The sequence below is a fragment of the Populus trichocarpa genome, chromosome 1 (genome assembly GCF_000002775.5).
Source record: "Populus trichocarpa isolate Nisqually-1 chromosome 1, P.trichocarpa_v4.1, whole genome shotgun sequence".
Taxonomy (NCBI): domain Eukaryota; kingdom Viridiplantae; phylum Streptophyta; class Magnoliopsida; order Malpighiales; family Salicaceae; genus Populus; species Populus trichocarpa.
Genome location: NC_037285.2, coordinates 42,186,093 through 42,208,831, shown reverse-complemented (window position 1 = coordinate 42,208,831; position 22,739 = coordinate 42,186,093). Strand labels below are relative to the sequence as shown.

Here is a 22,739-nt window from a genome sequence, read left to right as displayed (position 1 = left end):
AATTTGAAAAAAAAAATCAAAACTTCAAAAATTAGAAACCAAGAGAACAAGGATCAAATCCAAAAGCAAAACAAATTGAGTGGCAGCTTTGAAAATTTACAAGGTCGACAAAAAAACTAAGGAGGAGAGAGAATAATAAAAAAAGGTTATTACAGCTAAACTTGAGATCCATTCAAGACACGCGTCGACCAGGGATGGAGGGTCTGCTAAGATGATTTGGAAGCCACCGTTTGTCCACTTGAAGATCATAACATTCCTTCACGCACTGACATGTGTGATGCACGCGCCAACTATGTTTTTAATATTATTTAAATGTAAAACGACAAATATGCCCCTTACCCCAGTTAAGAATAATAAAAAAACCAAAGGAAAAAAATGAATGACTCTGACCAAAGTGGCAGAAGTAAAATCTAAATGCATTTAAAGGTGAAAAGACGTAAATGCCCTTATATGCCATGCCTAATTTTTTTTGCCCTAGGAGTATTTTTATTTTTTTTATTGTTCATGAAAAAATTAAAAGATCTTAATATCTCCTTTAGCTAACCTAATTGTTTATGGCTTGGGAGCAAAATCATAAATTTATTATTGTAATTTATAGTGAATATGAGCCTATAGCTATAGTAAAAATGTTGATAGGGCTCCTTTTTTTTAATTTATTTTTTTATTTTTGTATAAATTAAAAAATGATTTAGTCTTTAATATGTGAAATCAGACATAATATACTCTTATTGTAAATGAATTAAAACATTTTCATATTAAAAGAAAAAAAAGAACTCACCTGCCTAAGACATAAATCTTGATATGGACAAAATAACTTTGAGCTAAAAGATTTTATTATTTTTTATCTTAAATTTTTTTATTTATAGAAAATTGTTATTCTGTTGAATTGTAGGCACACACTCAATGAACTTAATTGCAAACTCAGTGTGCACCGAGTTTTTTTTTTTCCATCCTTGTAGAACCAAATTAAAGATCAATCCATAAGTTATATTATTAAAAAAAACAAAATTAAAAGGAAAAGGATCAAAATAAAAAGAAATAGAAAAATAAGTGACAACCTCAAAGTTTGAGAAATGAGAGAGAAAATCATTATATTCCAATAGTAGAGAGAGAAAATGTTGATTAACATCAATTTAGGCCATAAAAAAATTAATCTTGGTGTAAATGAGTTCTATTTGTTAAGAGGAGTATCATATAGGTGTTATCTGGCTTTTTTATAACTTAAAATGGTAGATCTGAGCTTAGGAAATTTTTTAGTTTTAGGTTGATTTTGAGTTTATGAATTGGTTTTTGGCTTATTTGAGGCCATATACAATTTTAAAGTTTAAAGGTATATGTTGTTTTATAGGTGTTTTGGATTAAAAAAATGGATTGAGAAATGAGTTTTTAGGTCAAACAACAAAAAAATCCTGATTTTTCAACCACCACTATGATAAAAATCTAGGAAGAAATAGGTCGCGCATTACTTGCCTTTTTTCTTCAAAACAATTTAAGGCAAATAATATATAGCCCGCCTCATTTCAAAATAAAAAAATAAAGGCCCACGCACACTAGTCCTCTTCAAAATAAAACAAGCGCGCGAGCCTGACTTGCTGGCCTAACAACATCTTGCTTTTTTTTCATATTTTGTTTTTTTATTTGATACCATTTTTATTTTTATTTGAAATAATTTTTAATTTATATTTAAATTAATACCTCCTCTCTTATTTTTTAGATTTTTTATTTAGTCCCTTTTTTAAATAGCAGTTGTTTGTTAATTATCTTGTGTATATTTAATGTTTTGAAGAGATTATTCTAATTTATATATAATTTTTTTATGACGTGTTTTTAAAATAAAAATTACTTGTTCTTGGTAAGAAAAGTGACCATTAAGATTTTTTTTTTTTAAAAAAAAGAGAGTGCATTAAAGGGGAAAAAATTGGAGTTAGATATCATATTTATCTATCTTTTACTTTTAGGGTAATAATTTTTTTTTATTTTAGAATTTGATTGGTATTAGAGTTATTTCTCAATTTATCAGTTCATACATTCTAAGATTTATTTCGTTTAGTGTAAATAATGTCTTTATGTTTCTCAATTAAAAAATCATAATACAGTTAAATACACTCGCAACATTGTTCTATTTTTCTACTACATTAAAATTTAACTTGAGATCTTACATGCGGCATTGCTTTTAACAAATTTTTTTATATTTATTAACGCATTTGATCCTCACTTTATTTTATTATATGTAAGCACCAACTTTTCGATTTATAGTTATATTTTTTTCTCAATGTCAAAAAACATGTTAACAACACTTATATAATTATTCTTTTGTGTTAGAAACTAAAATTATATGATCCACGATGAAACGAGTTAAATAGACACATTAAGACTTTTTTTGTATTTATTGGCATGAATAGTTCTCGATTTATTTAATTAAATGCATGCATAAGCATTTCTATTTATGATTCACATTTCTTTGTCAAAAAAACATGTTGAAAAAGCTAGTATATTTATTTTTTTGCTGAAAAAATAATTATCCGACCCACAGCGAAGCGCGAGTCAAATAGCTAATAGAAAAAAACTAAACCCTGTGGCATAATCATTATGGACCAAAACAGTGTAACCCCTCTCATATTCCATTATGGATCCACTATCTTATTTTTTTTGTTTTGATTATCAAACTTTTATTTTGGCAATTTAATCCTTTTTAGACCTAATCAAAGGCCAATCTCTTTAAATTTATTGAGGAAGGGCAAGATTGAAAGAAGGAGGACCAAAGTGAAAAAGATAAAGAAAATAGGTGGTAGTTTAAAAATTGGATCAAAAAGTTCACTTTGGTCCTCCTACTTTTCAAATGATAAACTTTTGGTCCCTCAATATTTCAAAAAATTAATTTCAATCTAAAATTTTATTTTTCTTATTTTTTTTAGTCCCTAGTTTGATGGAGGAGAGAGAGAGTAATTAGATTCTAATGATAAAAGATCAATTTTGGTGTTAAAGAGTTTCCTTCATTAAGAGGAGTTTATCATGTGTTCTTTGCCCTTCACCATGCATGTGATGTTAAATATGAGCTCATGAAGGTTTTTGGTTTTAGGTTGATTTTGGGTTTTTGTGCTATTTATGGTCATGGATAGGTTTGTTAATGGTAATGTATATAGTGTTTTCTAGGTGTTTTGGGTCAAAACAGGTTGAAAATCAAGTATTTTTAGCAAAAAAATCCTTGGCCTGAATTTCCAGTGACCTTTTGGTCACTTGAAACTAGACAGTAGGAGACACATCGCCTGGACCGTGTGCCTAGGCTTTTTTTTTTATCCATTGAGTTTTTTTTGTTATATTTTTTATTTGTACTTTCATCATTCAACAATATTTTTATTTTATTTTTTATGATGTTTTTTGATAAAATATGATTTAGTTTTTAATTAATTTATGAATACGCTTTAAAAAAAATGATCTTAGGAGGTATTATTTCTGTGCAACCCTATTTTTTTTCTCTTTAATTTTATTAAATCGCTTTCCTATTTGTGTTTTTTATTATTGTTTTATTAAATAAAATATTGGTTCTGATAAATAATGTTATTAAATACAATTCAGTCTATAGCCCATATGTGTGTTTATTTTTATTATCATTGGATTAAATAAAAAAAATCAATTATAGTAATAAAGTTATTAAACACAATTATGATCTACATTTGTCTCTTGATTTTTTCAATTTAGTTTTTAGTTACCGTTAATAATTTTTTTTGCATTTATTAACACAAATAATTCTCGATATATTTAATTAAATATATATATATAAACTTTTTTTATTTATATTTAGGATTTTTTTATGTCAAAAAATACATTGTAAAAGCCTGTATATTCAAGTTTGTTTTTGCTAAAAATAATTATCTAAACCGCAACAAAAACACATGTCAAATAACTATTTTTTCTTAGTTTTTGAGTAATTCCAATTTTTCTTCCATAGCTTTTTTCGCACAGACCACTGTTACTCTGTTTTGATCAATCCTTTATGTTTTAAAATCACAAACACTACCTTAATTTCTATTTAAAAATTATCAATTGCAATGATGGTTACATATATGATGGATGTTTGAACGTTAAGGGAATTATTTTACAGGTCAAATTGGTGATTTTCTTTTTCTTTCTTTCTTTTTTCAAGAACGTAGAAATGGTGATTTTAAATGGCAACTGGTCCACTAAAAGTAAGGTTTCCATAGGGCAAATCACCGTAAAAAGATCATTTACTCATCGTTGAACACCACCCCCATTAACCTCTTTAACCATCTCCACGCAATATGCAAGGGGCATGGCCTTTCACAGCCCATCCACCCAAGCAATTCATTCACAAGTCATCGTCACAAAAACTAGCTTTCTAGAGCATGTTCTCTGCTAAGAATTGACATACTGACGACATATATTGTCATATTTTGGTGACAGAACAGATAGATGTCTATTATATGCACCAAAAGGAATTACACATCTGTAACAAAAAAGAGAGCATCATCCTCCTAATACAAAGAAAAATTCCCCTCTTCTATGCTCCTTTACGTAAGGTAAACCAAGGGGTCCTAACTTGCAGTTGCTGCTGCAGGAGCAGGACTATACCAGCCATGGTGAATCTCCACAGCCTTTTTTCTCCGGGCAAGCCTTGACTTTCTGCGCGCGCCAGTGTTTCTATGTAAGGTTCCCACTTTTATAGCTTTATCAATCACCGAGTATGCCTCTGCTATTAGCTTTTCAATAGGAAGGACCTCCTCAAATTGTGCTTCAGGTTTCTTTTTCAGATCATCCAGTGCTTCCAAGACCTGCAATAAAAATTACCATTCTGAGATCCATGAGATTCTCATCACTGCAAAGCAGAAAGGGGAAGGGGAAAGCTTAGTAATTTCTATTTTTCCCATTACTAGTATTCAGTGCACAGAACTCCTAAATTTTCACAGCAGCATTATGCAATTATAATTAGTTATTCAGCCCAATTTCCATTAGTCTCAACTGAATTGACTCCCGATCACTAAATTTAAACAGTAATTGGCCAATTTGAGAGCACAGATCATCTAAGTCAGCGGTACTAATCATTTATCAAGCAAAGATTCACGCCCAAAGCCCTTTTTGCACCAAAGTCCTGCAACATTGCAAAACTACCCACACTAACTTCATACATATGTGATTCTAATATTCCTACACATGCTAACTTCATGGTATGTAGTTCTAGTATTCCTGTCTCATACAAATTAAGAATCCAGTGTGGAGATAGCATTCACATCATACACCCAAAATAACAAGTTCAAAAAAAGCATTAAATCCAGTATATACTGTGCATTGATAGTTAAGATTTCTACACGAATATAAACAAACTTGGGAGAACTATCAAGTTCTGCGGAAGCTTATTTTTTGCATGTTATCTATCCAAAACTCTAAAATAGCACTTAGAAATTGTATATATCACTCGTGAGCTTCTTCTTCTAAGGCTGGTCAAAGACAATGATTCAGTAAGTGCAAGGGATGGTGGTTACACAGAAATTTAAGCCACTTCTACCAGTCTTTGTTGTAAGCAACAAAACAAGCCTTGACTGAAACTGGCATCATGCCTTCGAGCTTTTCTCTAATGATTGGAGTGCTTCAGCACACTATATAACATCCAAGAAACACAACATAAGCAGGAATTCTTTTGCAGAAGTACAGCAACCTTCCTACAAATTCTTCACAATAGGGCATTTCCATGTCCTCCATCCCTCACATGATTAGTTGAATTGAGAGACCAAATACAGTCACCTCGAAATCTCAAGAAGCAAATGAAACCAATTTATTCACCTAAATCAACTGTAAAATTGCAATTGCATGAATAATCAGTGAGTTCCTTTGATCCTACTCTGAAACCTTCCATGCCAATTTAAGTGGTCAAAAATTGGAAATTTCTACTCAAAGCTAGTCTCTGTAGAAAGAGGATATATGCATATAAAAACCAAATGCACAAGGTCACCAACTACCATCTTAACACATGACAATTGAGGCACAAAACACAACATTCAGAACACCATATGAGCGCATCGTCTAATGAAAGTTATGGTGAAATTTTCCCACGATGAAACTTAAAACTCATCATGTTCTCTAGACTCATAACATGACTCTCTCTCGCTCTCCAGTCGTTTAAACTAGCAACCTATTTCTGTCACGGCTCAAAGCTACAGAACTGATGTAGGAACAAAAACCCAAAGATCCAAACTCCCAGCTATGCTTTTTTTTTTTTTTTTTTAAAGCAACCATTATCAGCATTCTTAAAATCAAAACACATAGAATATACAAAACATGGGACAAGAAAGGAAGCACAGATATTTCGCGCGCACAAAATTAAGACGCAAAATAAGTAAAAATTCACGAGCACAACACATCAATCTTAACCCATCAATTTAACAAAAGTATAAACAATCTTCACATCGCTTCAATTTCGTAACATTCTGGAAACAAACACTTGACCACATAACAATGAAAACATACCCATTTCACCTGTAAAAAGAAAGAAAGCAAAGCCCATGAAAGCATACATAAAAAGAAAAAAAAGCAATAAAAGGTGGAGAGTTACCTTCTTCATGCGGGTTTTAACTTCAGACTTGCGAGCTTTATTATAAACTCTTCTTTTCTCAGCTTGACGAGTTCTCTTTTCAGCTGAATCCGCCTTTTTCTTTGGAGTCGACTCACAGACAATAGAGAAATTGTGAATTGATCTTTGAGTTGTCCTCATTGACAAACACCCTACAACACCCACATCACCATTTGGAATAAAAAAACTAAAAAATATTTAACAAAAAGATTGAAACTTTCTTGAAAAACAAACAAATGGGTCTAAAAAGGTCTTTTCTTTTTTCTTTTCTGGGTTCTCAAAATAAAAATTCTAGCATTTTCTAACAAAAAGATGAAAACTTTGAAGATGTGGTTGAAAAGGATGCTTATTTTAGGGTCATGAAAATGAAATTACCTTTGTTGAAGATACTGTGAGAGAGGGAAGAGGAGAAACTGAGGGAGCTGAAAGTGGACGTAGAGCATGTTGTGGAATTAAGGGAGAGGTTTTTGAGTTTGGGAGGGAGGCCTAAGCAAGGAGACAGAAGGGAAGTCGCCATATTTTTCACTCTGTGCAGGCTCTGTGTTTTTTGGCTTATGAGAGATGTTGAGGACTGTGAAGTGGATAGGATGGCTAGGCAATAGCTTCTCCGCTTTGTTATCGTTAGTTAGGGAGAGTGTTTGGGTAGCAGTATATTATAAAACTTGGGCCCAGGTAAGGATTTCCTAATCATGGTTGTAATTCGTCGATTGTCCAGCTCCTTTTTCTTCTGTTTTTTTTTTCTCAGAATACATGCCAAATTAATTTTTAGTTATATCTCACACATCATCATTAATTATTTAATTATTTATCCCTTTAATTTATGAATACATTAAACATTCTTAAAAACTAACTTTTTTATTCTTAAAATTTGCTCTTATAATAATTAATTCTCTAATAATTCACTTTTATTTCTTTAATCTCGTGTCAAATAATTAAAGGTACAACTGCTTTAACTACTTTTTGATATATAAAATAAATATTTGATTAACACTTGTTTTGCTTTTAAAGTAAAGCAAATTTAAACAAAGCAGGGTACCCTATTTTTAATAGTAATTAAAACATAGTTGCTTATTATAAAATTCATTTTTTCTAGTTAAAAATACAATTTTTTCTATTAATTTTTTTTATAAAAAAAATTACACACATTCCATAGATTCAGCTGTTTTATGCAACTCTATGTCAAAATCCTTTTTTATGTTATTGATTTTATTAAGAGTTTTTTTGTTGAAATAAAATGTGGATGTGTGTATATATCATCACCCAATTTAACTCTTTTTTTGTAGTTTTTTTTAACTTAATAATTACTCTAATAAAATATACACACGCTTATAACATATAAGATTAAGTTGTAATTATTTAGTATAAAATGGAATGTTTATTTTAAAAATTATTTGTAGTATGTTAAAAAATCATTTTATATCTCAAAATCACAACAATAAAATTTAACCAAATAATACTTAATTATATTAAAAATATGTGAACATGTCATAGTGAATAACTACTTATATGACTTGCGCTTCCTCTCGGATTGAATTAAGTTATTTAAAAATTAAAAAAAATATACAGGTTTTTCTAACTTTTTTTAGATATAAAAAATTTCAATCACAAACCGAAATGCTTATAAACACATATAATTAAATAGATTGATACTTGATCAAGAGATTACTAGGATTACAATACTTGATCTCGCAACATGGATTATGCACTTAATTGTGTCTAGTAACTTTGTTTCTTAGGAATTGTTTTGTTTAATCAGACGATTCTCCATGCCATTAAAAGGTAAAAAACAATTCATCAACAAAAACAAATTGAATAAAACTATTCAGCTCGACTATCAACCAACTCAATATTAAATGACAAAACAAAAAAAAATAATTAAAAACAACAATGAAAAAAAAATATGGGTCACCACAGATTAACTTGTTAACCTCACAACCATGAACATAAGATTAAAATAGGCCCATAAAGAGAAAAGTGAAAAACAAACATGAAAATCAATTAATATATATATATATATATATATATATATTGAAGGATAAAATTGAAAAAAAATCAATTTTAAAAAGAATGAAAAAAATGACCAAAATTAACACATGCTAACTTTTGAAACTCATTATCGTGATCATTAGGTTGAGACTGATCGGTAGAAGGCAAATCCAAAAAACAATGAAGCAAAATTCTCAATAAAAAAAAATGCTTAATGATGAAACTAAAAAATAAAATATATTTTTTTAAAAAAAGCAATGAAAAAAATCCGAGTCAACCCGTGATTAAGATAACCTCATATAAAAAAAAAAAGCACAAAGACTAATTTAAAAAAATCAAATATTGAAGGATAAAATTAAAAATAAATTAATTTTTTAAAAGGACCTAAAAAATTAAAGTCAATCTGTGTTAATATTCGAGATTGTCAACCCTAGCCATGAGGCTGGGAATGACCCTACAAAAGGGGGAAAATTGCGAAGAAAAATGCATCTACTTGCTGGCACATGCCAATAACTTTTTCTTTTTATTAATATTGTTAAAAAAACAAAATATATAGTAATCAAAAGAATGTAGACTAAATTAGATATTAAAAATAAATAATATAACACACTCATACTGAGAGAATGGAAAGAAAAGATGGAGAAGAATAAATTTTTTTATCAAGTCTCAACTAGAGCTCTGCCGCACCACCATGTAGAGGAGGTCGGCGCACTTCCAACACCACATTTAAAGATGTTGTTTGACCATAGGATGCTATTACATGCACCACTCAAAAGGCATGAATGCATCTACTTGCTGACACATGCCAATAACTTTTTCTTTTTATTAATATTATATATTTACTAAAAGATCAAAGTGTCTCTTAACTCTCATAAGAATAACAAAAAATCAAGATAAAAGGATTAAAAAGCCTCTGCAAGGAAGGTTTTTTTTTTTTTTTTATCCCAAGGGTAGTCAAGTGACTTTACTATATATTAAAAATTTAAATTTCAATAAATCCCCTCCACCAACTTATTATTAAAAAAATCATTCTGAAAATAGTAAAACACCCCTCACCATTAGTGATGTAGTTTTAGTATTGCAGTTATTATCCATCATCTTACAAATGCATTGTAGATTGTTATGGGGCAATGCACCATTATCCCTTTTCTTTTTTTCTTTTTTTTTTTATCTTCAAAAAATCAAACAATACATGATCAATAAATATATATTTTTTTTATTTTATGATAGATTGTCCAAGTTTTATATTTTAGGATTTATTTTTATTTTTATTTACATACTCTAATGTATTTGAGTATCATAGAATATTCTGATATTAAATTAAATATTTATATTATAAAATAAAATTTTAAATATGCAACTATGCAAAAATCTCTTTCCTCTCTTAAAAATATCTCTTTACAAATATATTTTCCTCTCTTAAAAATATCTCTTTACAAATATATTTTGAGAATTCTTTTCAAGTTAATAGCTTTTTAGATCCCCGTTTATTTGTTAGAAAGTAATTTTTTTTAAAAAGTAAATTCCGGAAAAGTAAATTTCAAGAAAGTGAATTATTTTCTGGTATTTAGTAGTGTAATGAAAAATAAATTGAAAAACATTTTTCAGTGCTTAGTTATATCATGAGAAATGAGCTGGAAAATAACTTATTAATGTTTTAATTTTTTTTAAGTTCATTAAAATATTGAGGAACAAATCTTATAAATTAAAAAGTTAAATGAGAAAGAAATTGAAAAAAAATAATATAATTTCATAAATTATCTCAAATAAAATAAATAATAATCAAAATAATATATATCAAATCTAAAAAATAAAAAATTGAAAGATGAAGAAATTAAAATAATAATAATTAACATTTCATAAACCATTTCAAATAAAATAAATAATGAGGACCATATTTGATAGAAAAAAAATTTCAATTAAAAAATGATAAGGAAAAATCAAATAACAATTATAAAAATAAAGATCAGAATTATTATAAAAATTAAATTTTAATGGATGAAATTGAAAAACAAATATTCAAAACAAAATATATCATTAAAAATTTGAGGACTAAATTTGATATAATCAACAAATAATATGACATTTCTAAATTTTTCACAACTTTCCGGAAAGTATTTTCCATCCAAAATTAAAAAAAAAAAAACACTTTTCTGGAAACCAAGTTAAATTTTTCTTTGACTAGAAAGTATTTTCTGTTATTCAGAAAGTATTTTTCGTTGATCAATTTTTTTAAAGGTAAAAAAACACAGAAAAATTTAGAAAATGGCTTCTCAAAAATCACTTTCCGAGAAACAAATGAATTCTTAGCCCAATTTTACATGTGCAACTACGCTCAGCACCTCAGTGATTGTAACTTCCTTTTTATTTATATTATTTCCCACAGGAAAAAAAAAAAACCCTCACAATTCTACACAATTCAGAAATTTGTTGGCATGACAATGCTATCCATTTGTACCTGTAGATATACCATGCCATAGTTAACATTGCATAAGCCACCACCTCATCTCGTGGCCCGAGCACAGCCTACAAGTCCACAACTCCTGAATTGTATGGTAAAAAGAGCAACTCTGTCCTCCTATAGTCTGGTGTCAGCCTTATATGTGAAACCATATGAAAGCGGTACGGAGTACATAACAACAGATGGGAAAGTTATATCTCATCTTGCCTAAGCAAGTTAGAATCTATCAGCTGTCACAACCATAGGTTGTGCTTCACGATAAATCTTGTCTGCAAGATATGGACCTCGACTAACAGCTTCCTGCAGCTGTAATCAGATCAATGAAAACCAACGGGTTAGAAAGAGGAGGTTCAGCAAATTTCATCAGTCAGTTTTGGAGATAGCAAGGCAACAAATATGCCTGATATAACTAGTTCTTAAGAGCGTGGAAGGCACTGGTTGAAGCTGTACACAAAGAAACAACCAACAAGAGGAAGGAAAAAAGAAAATACTTCCTCTGCAATAAAGAAGCAAAAGGAACTGTGAATTACTATCAATCTCACCTTGGCAGCTATTGGAGCAAGAGCAGGGTTGCCAGTAAGTTTACTGGAGGACATGAAGGCTCTGTGGATTGCTACGCAACATTTATATCTAGCTTCCATACCTGAAATTTTCCATTAAAAAGATTTTAAAAAGCAATAACTCTTGTAGACTCAAAGTATAAAATAAACTAAATGAGGAGGAAAAGGCACAATAACAAAACCAAATTCCACATTCTCAGATAAAATAATCCAGGAGAAGACATTTTATTACAGAAGGCAAGCAAGGGTCAATTGAATGATCGTATTTATGGTTTCTGTTGAGGCATGCATGGAGATGAATAATAAACAAAGTTATATGCTCTTTAAGTTCCACTCTTTAAGACTGTCCTCCTATAAACAAGCTTCTTCGGTGAGGAAATTGAAGAGATAAAAATAAATTGGGAAAGGAAAAAGGAAACAAGAATTTGTATACAAAGAACACAATAATAACTGTAACTGTAGCTAAGTCTGCTCCCAGTAGAGAAAGTCAAGCACACACATAATAGCAAATACAGCAGTTTTAATCATGCAATGCGATCATTGCAGCACAAAAAAAATGCATGATAGTTTTAAGCATGCAATCATTTCAAATTAAAACAAAGAATAAGAGACAATATAAACCTATTTTTGTTGTTTCAGTATTTGGACCAGTCACTATATTTATTATCTCTTGCTTTGAGCAAATTTCCATCAGGCACCATGGCCGAGCCACCAACCCAGTTAACACTCGGTAAGCCTGAAAATAATCACACAAGGATGTCATATTACATATCATTGATATAATCTGTATCCAGCAATTGTAAGCACCAAGATACAGCTAGACTCAAATAATGTTAGTTCGACTCAACCAAAGGCTAGATCTTTTGAAAAGCATACTTTTGACATGCTTAAAACTGCTTTTCCATATGTTTATTACTTTAACTACAAACTAGGCTTGTAAAAAGGAAAAAAATGAAATGCAAAATCACAAGAACTCAAGAAAAAGGGCTTAAGAGAACCACTCAACTTTACTTATAATAATTTGAGATGTCTTTAAAATTTCATGTCGTGCACCAAGTAAATGAGAGAAAAATTGTGGAGATAAATTCTTACTGCCAGTCGAACTTGTGAATCTTGTTGAAGAACTGATAGGAAAAGTCCCTGCCAATTGAACCAACTTAATTTCAATTATGAAAAATTGAAAGATGCGTACAACAAGAAGAAAAGAAAATATTCTCCCCTAGCTGAAACAAAAAATGCAGGTCTTAGACAGGACCCATGATATGGCAACCTGCTTGTTGCTGGCACTCATGTGATGTATTATTAACTTAAACTTGTAGCAATGTGAATCACAGAACTTTATGAGAAACAAGACCATGCTGCAACAGAACATGCAAATAATCAAGAAATTCTATAAAAAAAAAATGCTCACTGATGGTGTCAGCTTTGAGCTCTTGGATGCTGCTTCATAGATCAAGAGCCGGAGGCTTTCTTCTGCATCACCATTCAGTATGATGTTGCTATCAGATCGAGTTTCGCCCGAGATGTTTGCAAGAGAGTGCAATGAAGCCTGCATTTAACATTAAAAAACCATCTCAGATTTTAAAAAGAACATATAGAATGTCACATATGATATTTCTTTTATTCTGAATTCTCTTGATAGAAGATCACTCATTACATTTTCACAGTGAGAAGACTTGCAAACTAAAAACACTGGCTATTACTTGGGATGAAGTTGCAGAGCTGGAGTATGGATAAAGCATAGATGCAATAGTAATTCCTTTAATAAGGAGAAAGTTCAATTATAGTTAAAAGAATTGAGTTACTTCTAAAACATGCTAATTGGGTAAAGCTCATAGATGCAAATGCAGAAGAATATACAGAGACTGCGAAGAGATGTTAAGCAGCGTGGTCAAGCTTTGCACATCCATATTGGATATCTTTTTAACTCGCACACATCTTCAACAAGTTTAATATATTTGATTATGTGATGTCCTTCCAGAGATCTAGCAGTACTTCTCTGAGGCTCCTGATACATAGCAAAGAAGGCTCTCATACTGGAGACAGCATACTTCAGATGAGCATGGGAAGTCAATGAGAAATTCCTTCTGATCTTCAGAAATGATTAATGCTGTATCACTTGATCTACAAACTAGGACACTTGCAACAGATTATCATATGTGATGTTTACATTCTGTATGTATCAAAAATTAATGCTCGACTCCTCAGATACTGAAGTTGGGTAGAATAGAATGATTTAAAATGCATCAATTTAGCGTTATAGTTGCATTATTTCTGCAGTCAACATTTTTGTAAGGTGAAATTTACTAGTGTACTATGCCTTCATATCCTACCTACTAGACTTGTACGCATATTTCTATCAACCCTTTTTTTAGTTAAAACTATTGACTAAAGGGAAGCTTCCCATGGTTTATCACGTGCCAACAAATGCAAAAGGTAGAATAGAATGATCTGAAGCACTCACCAATTGTTTGCCACGTGCATGTTTATCAAAGGCCGCATCAATAACATGTCTAGCAGCAGGAGGTGAAATTGTGAGTAGTAGTGTTGCTCCTTGGTTTGCTAAGAGCATATGAAAACAATAGACAGCTTTCAGTTTCATCAGAGATGACAAATGAAAAGAGTTTCAGGAATTTTGCAAGCAGATTAAAGTGAGAACTTGTAAATCATTTTATGATAAAACAGATAAAATAAGACCTAATGATGTCTTTTAAATCCATGCAATTTAGATTTGAACCCTCCAAACAAACAGTCAGACAGACATCTCATCTAGTCCATGAAGTTCTACATTGAGAGCATACATTATTTTGAGTGCACTCTGGTGTGTTTGAGTTATCATTTGTCAATAATAATAAAATAAAATAAAAAGGAAACAGATTTATCAATAAACATCAAAGAAATCGATATGACACTACTTTAAGATTCCAAACAAGTTCGAAGTGGGCCCATGTCAAACAAGTCGAAAGTCTCAAACATGCTATTATTGATGCAGTCAGTAACTGGAGCTCCACCAAAACCATGTTAACAAATATAAAGACTTAATGTCAATGTACATCCATAAAAAACACCATCAATGAACTGAAGCTGCTCCAAGTTATGGCAACCATATCACTTGCTTACAGCAATTTGTCATGTGCTTAGTACTTACATGATCCTATTTGGCCCAATGCTTCAAGGGCAGATTCACATTCATTCAAATCTTGACTTTCTAACCGAAGTCTTCCATCGATGGCTGATATAATGGCTTTAACACCTAAATCTGAAAGGAAAACAGTACATTTACAAACTTCTCAATATTAAGATAAAAATAGGTGGTTGTTACATGACTCAGAAAATGCACATCTCACAGTTGTGCAAGATGCATGATGCCTTATTTATAGACCAGTTGCACTCAATGTGAACAGAAATAAAATGAAGCACTATTGGTGAACTGAAATGCAATTTCTTCAAATAAATATCTCACAGAAAATAGGTGGTTGTTACATGACTCAGAAAATGCACATCTCACAGTTGTGCAAGATGCATGATGCCTTATTTATAGACCAGTTGCACTCAATGTGAACAGAAATAAAATGAAGCACTAATGGTGAACTGAAATGCAATTTCTTCAAATAAATATCCTTATGAAAATCTATAAGCTCAAGAACTTCAGGGTAAGTCTTACTGGATTCATCAATGAACATGTATATGTTGTCATTAGAGAGAAGTCTTCCACTTATCATCATTGCTCTTGATCTTAATATAGCTTCTTTTGACATGTTGCTTCAAAATAAAGGGGTAGAAACAGAACACATAAGAAGAGGAAGATAATATCAAAAGCAGAGAGGATCAAAATCTATGGAAATAGTCGTACACAATATTACTTAAACAACTACCTGATTGTAGAAGAGAGCAGTTGGACAAGAGTGGTCTTTGATAAGAATTCTGTGGCATGTTTTACTTCTGCTAGCTTCATTCACTCACCATGCATAATAAGGAAAGATCAAAATGCACACAAGATAACAAATAAAGGAAAACAGAAAATAAAAAATAAAAAATGAAATGAGCCCAGAAGGTAAAATATTATTCAGGCAAACAATATCATTCAGAAGTATTGCCTGAATGTTGCTTGGTATGAGATCACATATACCTCCTCTTAGCAACCCAGGTGTCTTAAACCATGTGAGCCATGATTTGTCCATTACATGGCTTTACCATGATACATGGAACATGGTTTCTTTGGACACGCTAATAATATTCTCTTGTTTTTTTATAATTATGATGATCTATCATTAGATTATGATGCTCTACCATATTGTTCCACTTATTGCTGGTGTTTAACATTTTCTGAGTTCCTGTGATTGCATCCAAAAGAAAACATTTTACTAGGATCTCAACTTCCTATTTCTTCTTCGGTCTTTGAGGAGCACGAGATCTGTCCATTAGAAAAAGAAACTTGTCACAATTCAATCCTTCTCATTGGTTCAAACATTTCAGAAATCCTTCTTGTTAGCAAACAAGGTGGCATCTCCATTGAAAGAGGACAACCTCAGTATCTCTTCCCTTCAAAACTGAACTCATAACTAAGGTTCTGTTACATTTGCAGGAGCATCTCCTAATTCTTCAAACTCCTAGTAAACTCACTCTAATTTTTCCATTTCCAGTATCTAAACAGCTAGATTTTTAACCATTATCCCATCCCCTAAACCTTGTTTCTACACACTTTTCACAACCTCCATGTATTTTTCAACTAGAGTTCTTAACTTCCTTTGATCTGCAATACCAAAAGCCCAATTTGTACCTAGAATTGCCTCATTCTTCCCTGAGCCTGCTCCTATCTGTCAACGAATCTAATGCCGTCGTATCCATGAAACTCTATAATCCATGCTATTAAAGAAAAATTGTAGTTTTCACCTTGTGAGTGAATTTTCGAGTGGTTTGTTTGACACTTGACTGGTAAAATTATGAACAAAGATGAACCAGTCAGCCATTAAGAAACTGATTGACACTGCCTTAAAAACAAGTTCAATAAAAGGTGAAAAAAGGCAGCGGGAAAAACAATAGGGTAAGCAAATCCTCTTTCTTATGTTCTGCATGTTATGGGGTCACATTTTCTATGGTCTTTTGCATACTGAAACTCCATTGACAAGCTAATTATTGAAGTTGAGGAATGGAACAAAAGAATTATAATTGATGCATGCTTCAAAGGGATGATATAATGGTACTTGGCACTAATTAGCTGCTACTAACTATCAAATGATTAGAATGCTTGCTTTGGTCTTTCGATATTGCCATGCATATAGGGACAATGATTGGGGGGGAGGGGATAGAGGCAGGATTGAGAGGATAGATCATTTCAAAAGCAGTTAAGAAGGAAAAGAGAGATCAAGTAAAAAGTAGATAAGCAACACCAACCTCATAAAAGAGTTCAAAAACACTTAGAGATACAAGAGTATCATCTGTATCTCTGATTTTTGCCTCCAATAAACTCAGCAGATTTGAGTTGTAAACCGCTGACGCCACATCTCTAGAAACAGAGAATAATTTCACTATTAAAGATAATACCCGGACACGTCCCTGAAAGAAGTTTTTGCCATGTATAACAAATTAGCCAAAAAATTCGACTTATAAAGAACACATGTCATCTAAACCAGCTTAGCTACTGTATTGCAATATGGAAGATGGAACTGTAAAATCAAGAAAAGATATCATGAAGAAAGAACATCAGTTTTAAGAAATCCACTCCCCAACAAGCATACCAGTGATGAACATCGGGCTGATAAGTTTCCTAGGTGCATATCATCGCTGTTATTTGCAGGGAAGACAATTTCCTGCATACATTTTGCAAACAATTGACAATTGACAATCATCAGTCCAAATAAATTAAATAATAACTAACTTGATTTCCAGATTAGTGGCACACTGATCAGTCTTTACCATGCCTTTTTGAGAGCCAGCTAATTTCTCAATTGCCTCCATTGATGCAGTTGCCACTTGTTCATTTCTGCAGAAATAGAAATACATTTCACAGGTAGCATCACATCAACAGTAGGTTTCAGACAGCATGACCTCAGTATAAGCTTTGAATATATGTACTACAGACACCCATCAACATTACAGTGAGAGGAAATAAAGCCTTTCAAGGAGACGAGCTACACAAAGTGGTCCCAGCACATGTAGACCCTAAATCATCTATTAGGTTTATCGAGTCATCAGACAGCCAATCTTAATCTGTTATTAACATATTGACGCCAGATGAAACAAGTGGCATTATTAGCCTGTTGGTAGTTTGAGAAATTTAGACAACATGGAGTAAACATCAAACATCTAACCAGCATAGAAAGCAGCCTTAGTGCATCAACATCTTTGAAGGAAATTAATCCATCAAGAGTCAAGATAGACTGCATATTTCCCCTTGAGACGGGTGTGTCAAGATCAATATGATTTTTCTACTATTTTCAAAAATAAAATAAAGCAACTGATATTTTGCTTCTTACCCATTTATGAGACAATCAAGCAAAAGCGGATATACACCATTGTCAATAATCAGCTGTGCAGCTGATATGGTTTCATCAATATTCTTCAAAAGACAAGAGACCTGCCAATAACATTTGACCTAGCAAATTATTATCAAAATTGAAAACATAACAAATTTCAAGTAGTTAAATAAATCCATACCGTTTTGCAAGCTAAACACCTGACTAATTGAGAATCTGCCGTCAGACCTACTTGCACAAAAGGCTGAAATGAAAACACACAACACAAAAAAAAAAAAAAAAATAACCCATCATAAATTCAATTTATAATAATAATAAAAAAAAGAAGCAAAACACCCATATTACATACCATATAGTGTGGAATAAGCGATGCACCACACTTAGTTTTAAAGATTCTTTCTAAACAAGCCACTAAAGTTGCTTCTAATCCAGGCACTTCTGATTTTGTTTGCAGAGCACTGCAATTTCAATTAAATTAATTAATACAACCTAATTTAGAAAAATAAGCAGCTTTTTTCTTAAAGAAAGAAAAAACAATATTCGTGAATAATAAATAGGTAGCTATAAAAATACTAGTAACTTACTTGATGATGACTGGAAGCGGAAAACGATCAAGAAATTCCTTGGCTGCGACGTCATTTGGAACGCCTGGATTTTTAAAGACATCAGATGTTAAAAATAAGCTCAAAAGGAGAAAATAAAATAAAAAATAAAGAAGGTTGAGTAACCTGGATAGTTAGCAAACTCAGAGGCTGATTGGAGCAGCTGTGAAGGGTCTTCCATTGAGAATTCTTCTCCGTCCATCACTGATGCTTTCTTTTGCTTTGCTTGCAGCGAAAGTTGAAGCTCCAGCAGTGAAGAAGGCGACGACGAAAAGGAAATTAAGAGAGCGAGGTTTATATTAAATGGCACGTGGCTACTTTATTTGCTTCGTGTCGGGTTGAGATTTGAGAATCCGAATACCCGGGATAAGGTTGTCAAGTGATAACATCGCATCTTTTGAATAAAGGATTGGGTTTCCTGGTCGTTTACTATTATACAATGTTTTCTTACCATAACCCGTTTGGCGTTCGATCTAATTGCGTTTTTTAAATATTTAAAATATTTTTTTATTTTTATTTTTATCATTTTAACAATGTATTTATTATTAAAAATAAATTTTAAAAATTAATAATATATTTTAATATATTTTTAAGTAAAAAATACTTTAAAAAATAATATTTATTATATTCTCAAACAAGCCACCCACACCTACTTTTATAACAAAGTTTTTATTAATATCTATTATTTGTACATTGATGGTGTTCAAAATTAATGATTGAATCCTATCATGATACATAGATAAATTTAAATTATTTTTTTAATAAAAATTTCATTTTTGCAAAAATATCTAATAAGTTTTATCCAATAAATAAAAGAAAACAAAATATAATGAATATATTCCACAAAAAGAGTCTTGTATATTCTTGAAATTATATGTCGGATTTTTCTTTCCTTTATTTGAAAAAACTTATTTAATATCTTGCAAATAACAAAATTAATAAGAAAATTAATCCAAGCACACCATCGCAATATTATTTATTATAAAAAAAACTAAAAGTCACCAGTAAAATACTAAGCCATGAACATATTTTACTATTCATTAGAATAGTAAAAATGACAAGAAAATTCTAAAAACCATTAGTAAACATTTTAGTTAAAAACACATTTCATTGCTTATTGAAATAGTGAAATGACACTTGTATCCTTGAACAAAAAAAAAACTTAAAAAGCTTATAATTTGGAATAGAATTGTTTTTCCTGGGAAATCCATTATTCATTGCAAATTTATTAGGGATAAATTGGTCATGACACTTTTTTTTTATCACGATAAAATGATTATTTTGTCTTTAAAAACAAAAAAAAAAATGTTAAGTTTTCAGTCATGGGCTCTTTTGTCTTTTCAAAAAATACTGCATAGTAAATTTACGATCATACATTTGAGAAAGAAAAAAATAAACATGCATATGGGTCGTTTTCTTTTCCATTTTTTAAAACAATTAAATTACATAATTATCCTTGAATTAAAAAAACCAAGGCTAGTTGCAATGACATTTTAGTCTTTTCATTCTTGTAGTTGTTTAGTAATTTTAAGTAATTAAATATTATTAAAAAAAAGCTTGTGTGCTCATGACAGTCCTCGTGCCTTTTGGGTGGTGTGTGTAGAGCCATACGGTTGCTAAAATCCTTCATTTGTGATGGATTTGGGAGCGACCAGTCATTCTTTTTCCAGGAATGTAGTGCATGCTCACGGCTGAGGTCCAATTGAGTTGCGATAGAATTTTTTTTTTTTCCTCTCTCTTTTCTCTCTCATGCCCTTGAAATTCACGACAACCCTTTCAAAAAACAATTGTGTCCTCTAATTTGTAATTTTATCGATTTTGACCCTTATTATTTTAATTACTATTTATTTTGGTTTTCATGCTTTTGAAGTTTTGCTTTTTTTTTTCAATTTCATCCCTGGGTATTTTATTCCACTTGATTTTATATCCAAGTTGGTCCTCTTACATTTGATTGCTCTTGTTCTGTGTTTTATATATTTTTCCTTCTTCTTTTTTTAATTTTATCCATTACCATTTCATTGCATTTGTTTTTTTTAATTCAATTTTGGTCTTCATTCTTTTGATTGCTATTTTTTTTTATTCTTTTCTTGATTTACCTTTTTTTTTCCTCAACATTTTATTTCTTTTTGTTTTTTATTCAATTTTGGTCATCATTCTTTCAATTATATTTTTTATCCTTTTTTAATTTATTTTGTTTTTCAAATTAACCCCTAATTATTTTATTTCATTTTTTTTATACCATATTTAGTCCATATTGTTTGAGTTTGAAATTGTTTTACGGTTGGAGGTTTTACTTTGTTATTTTTTCATGATTGTCTTCCTACAAGGTAATATTTGTCTCATAACCCGAGCCCAATTAAATTAGACCTTTTTTTAGGGTTGTTTATTAAATTTTTTCCCCAAATTTATCATTTGATATTTGGTTATTAGGCCCTTAGCTTCATTGTTTGTTCCATTTTTCTTTGTTGAGTTAATATCCTAGGTAATAGGTTAGTCGAGTTAATCTAGGTTAACTCAATTTTTTTTATCTTGTATTTTTTTTATGAGGTTGATTTTTTTTCTCCAATTTCATCATTTGACATTAAATTATTGACCCTTGAGCTTTGTGATTTTTTCAGTTTTCTTTCTACCGGGTTATACTGAGTGCAGGGTAGTCAAGTTAGCCCGAGTTACCTTAAGTTTTCTTTCTCAATATTTTTTTATTTAAATTTGTTTTTTTTTCTAGGTTTTTCTTTTGAAAGTCTCATTTTTTTTTTATTCTGATCACATATTGTGAGTGGCGGGGTAGTCAAATTAACCAGAGTTGACTCAAGTTTTTTTCTCTCGATTTTTTTTATGACATTGATTTTTTTTTTAATTTTATCATTTGACATTAAATTATTGGCTCTTGACCTTTGTCATTTATGTTTTTTTATTGAGCTTGGGTCTTTTTTAACTAGGCTCTTTTTTTGAAATTCTATTTTTTTAATATCAAACTCATATTGCGAGGCGTGGATTAGTTAAGTAGCCCGAGTTGACTAGAGTTTTCTTATTCGAAGTTATATTTTTTAAAATTGTTTTTTTTATTGTTTGGCATTCAGTTATTAGGTCTTGAGCTTTATAATTTTTTTTCACTTTCCTTTCTACTGATTATTTTGATTCTATATCTCGGGTCGCGTGTTAGTAAAGTTAACCTAGATTTCACAAATTGTCATCGCCTAGGGTTGCTTTTTGTATTTTACGTTAGAAAAGATTTTGACTTGGTTTGTGTCAACTTGAATGATAAACTTGTAAACCCAATAATCAGGGTCTAGCCAACCCAAGTTATCTTATCAAATTTGTGGCTCAGGTAATGAAATCAGGATAACCTGATAGAGAAAAAAAATAGACAAATAACAAAGCTCATTTTAAAAAAAACATTGATGTTGAGCGATGAAAGCAGCAAAACAAATAAGAAAAAAAAAACAATTTCAATTAACGTTAACTTTTCAGTATTTTAGTTTTGAATAAATAATTAAATTATTTAAATGCCCTTAAAGTAAAAAAAAAAAAAAAATTATTGACAGCCTTTAGTCAAGGGCTGTTTTTTTCTTTTCAAGTTGTTTATTTTGTTATTTACTGTTTCGTTGAGGATATTATAGTCTTTTTCACCCAAATTAATTACTATTACATCTTAAAAAGTTGTTAGTGCGTGTAACTAAAGAGCTTATGGCGTGTGTGTTGCTCATGCCAGCGTGTGGGAGATGTTAGCGCTCTTTGATCAGAGTGTATTGTGCCTCATGGTAGTGGAACCTGCCCTTCCACCATGTTGGTGGATGTGTCGCCACATCCTTTTCCTCCTGGTACGAGGCGTGTTAGCGGCAAGTGTGTGGTTTGTCGCCATTGATCTTTCTTTTCTTGGTTTTTTATATTTCTACTTTGGCCTTTTTTTCTTTTAATTTCTTAGTTTTATCTTTAACCCTTTTATAAAAGTTTTATTTCTTTTCAGTTTAGTCCTTCAATTCCAATTTGTCTTGTTATTTTTTTTTCAATTTGATTTTTATTTTTTTAGTTTAAATTTTTTTTCTTAGCATTTTTATAAAAATTTTATTG

The 22,739-nt window shown here is 30.9% G+C and overlaps 2 protein-coding genes across 3 annotated transcripts; both read right to left on the bottom strand.

Moving 5' to 3' along the window:
• Nucleotides 1-4,270: 4,270 nt before the first annotated feature.
• Nucleotides 4,271-7,186, bottom strand: LOC18095545 (30S ribosomal protein S20, chloroplastic). The gene is made up of 3 exons (XM_006370153.3): nt 6,959-7,186; nt 6,566-6,735; nt 4,271-4,790 (listed from the first exon to the last, which is right to left on the bottom strand). Exons 1-3 carry the CDS (start codon nt 7,098-7,100, stop codon nt 4,554-4,556), a joined length of 549 nt encoding a protein of 182 aa, XP_006370215.1. The 5' UTR covers nt 7,101-7,186; the 3' UTR covers nt 4,271-4,553.
• Nucleotides 7,187-10,916: 3,730 nt separating this feature from the next.
• On the bottom strand, nt 10,917-18,962 carry LOC18095544 (uncharacterized). 2 transcript variants are annotated; one of them, XM_006370151.3, is made up of 17 exons: nt 18,795-18,962; nt 18,651-18,714; nt 18,416-18,524; nt 18,248-18,310; nt 18,067-18,167; nt 17,507-17,573; nt 17,329-17,400; nt 16,985-17,146; nt 15,466-15,539; nt 15,255-15,352; nt 14,739-14,849; nt 14,055-14,152; nt 13,002-13,139; nt 12,683-12,730; nt 12,212-12,326; nt 11,573-11,673; nt 10,917-11,336 (listed from the first exon to the last, which is right to left on the bottom strand). In XM_006370151.3, the coding sequence occupies exons 1-17, from the start codon at nt 18,868-18,870 to the stop codon at nt 11,247-11,249; spliced, it is 1,587 nt and encodes a 528-aa protein (XP_006370213.1). In that variant the 5' UTR covers nt 18,871-18,962; the 3' UTR covers nt 10,917-11,246. The 2 variants fall into 2 exon arrangements, with proteins under 2 accessions (XP_006370213.1, XP_024449415.1); XM_024593647.2 differs by lacking the exons at nt 10,917-11,336; nt 11,573-11,673 and having other exon boundaries at nt 12,261-12,326; nt 12,597-12,730.
• Nucleotides 18,963-22,739: the final 3,777 nt, after the last annotated feature.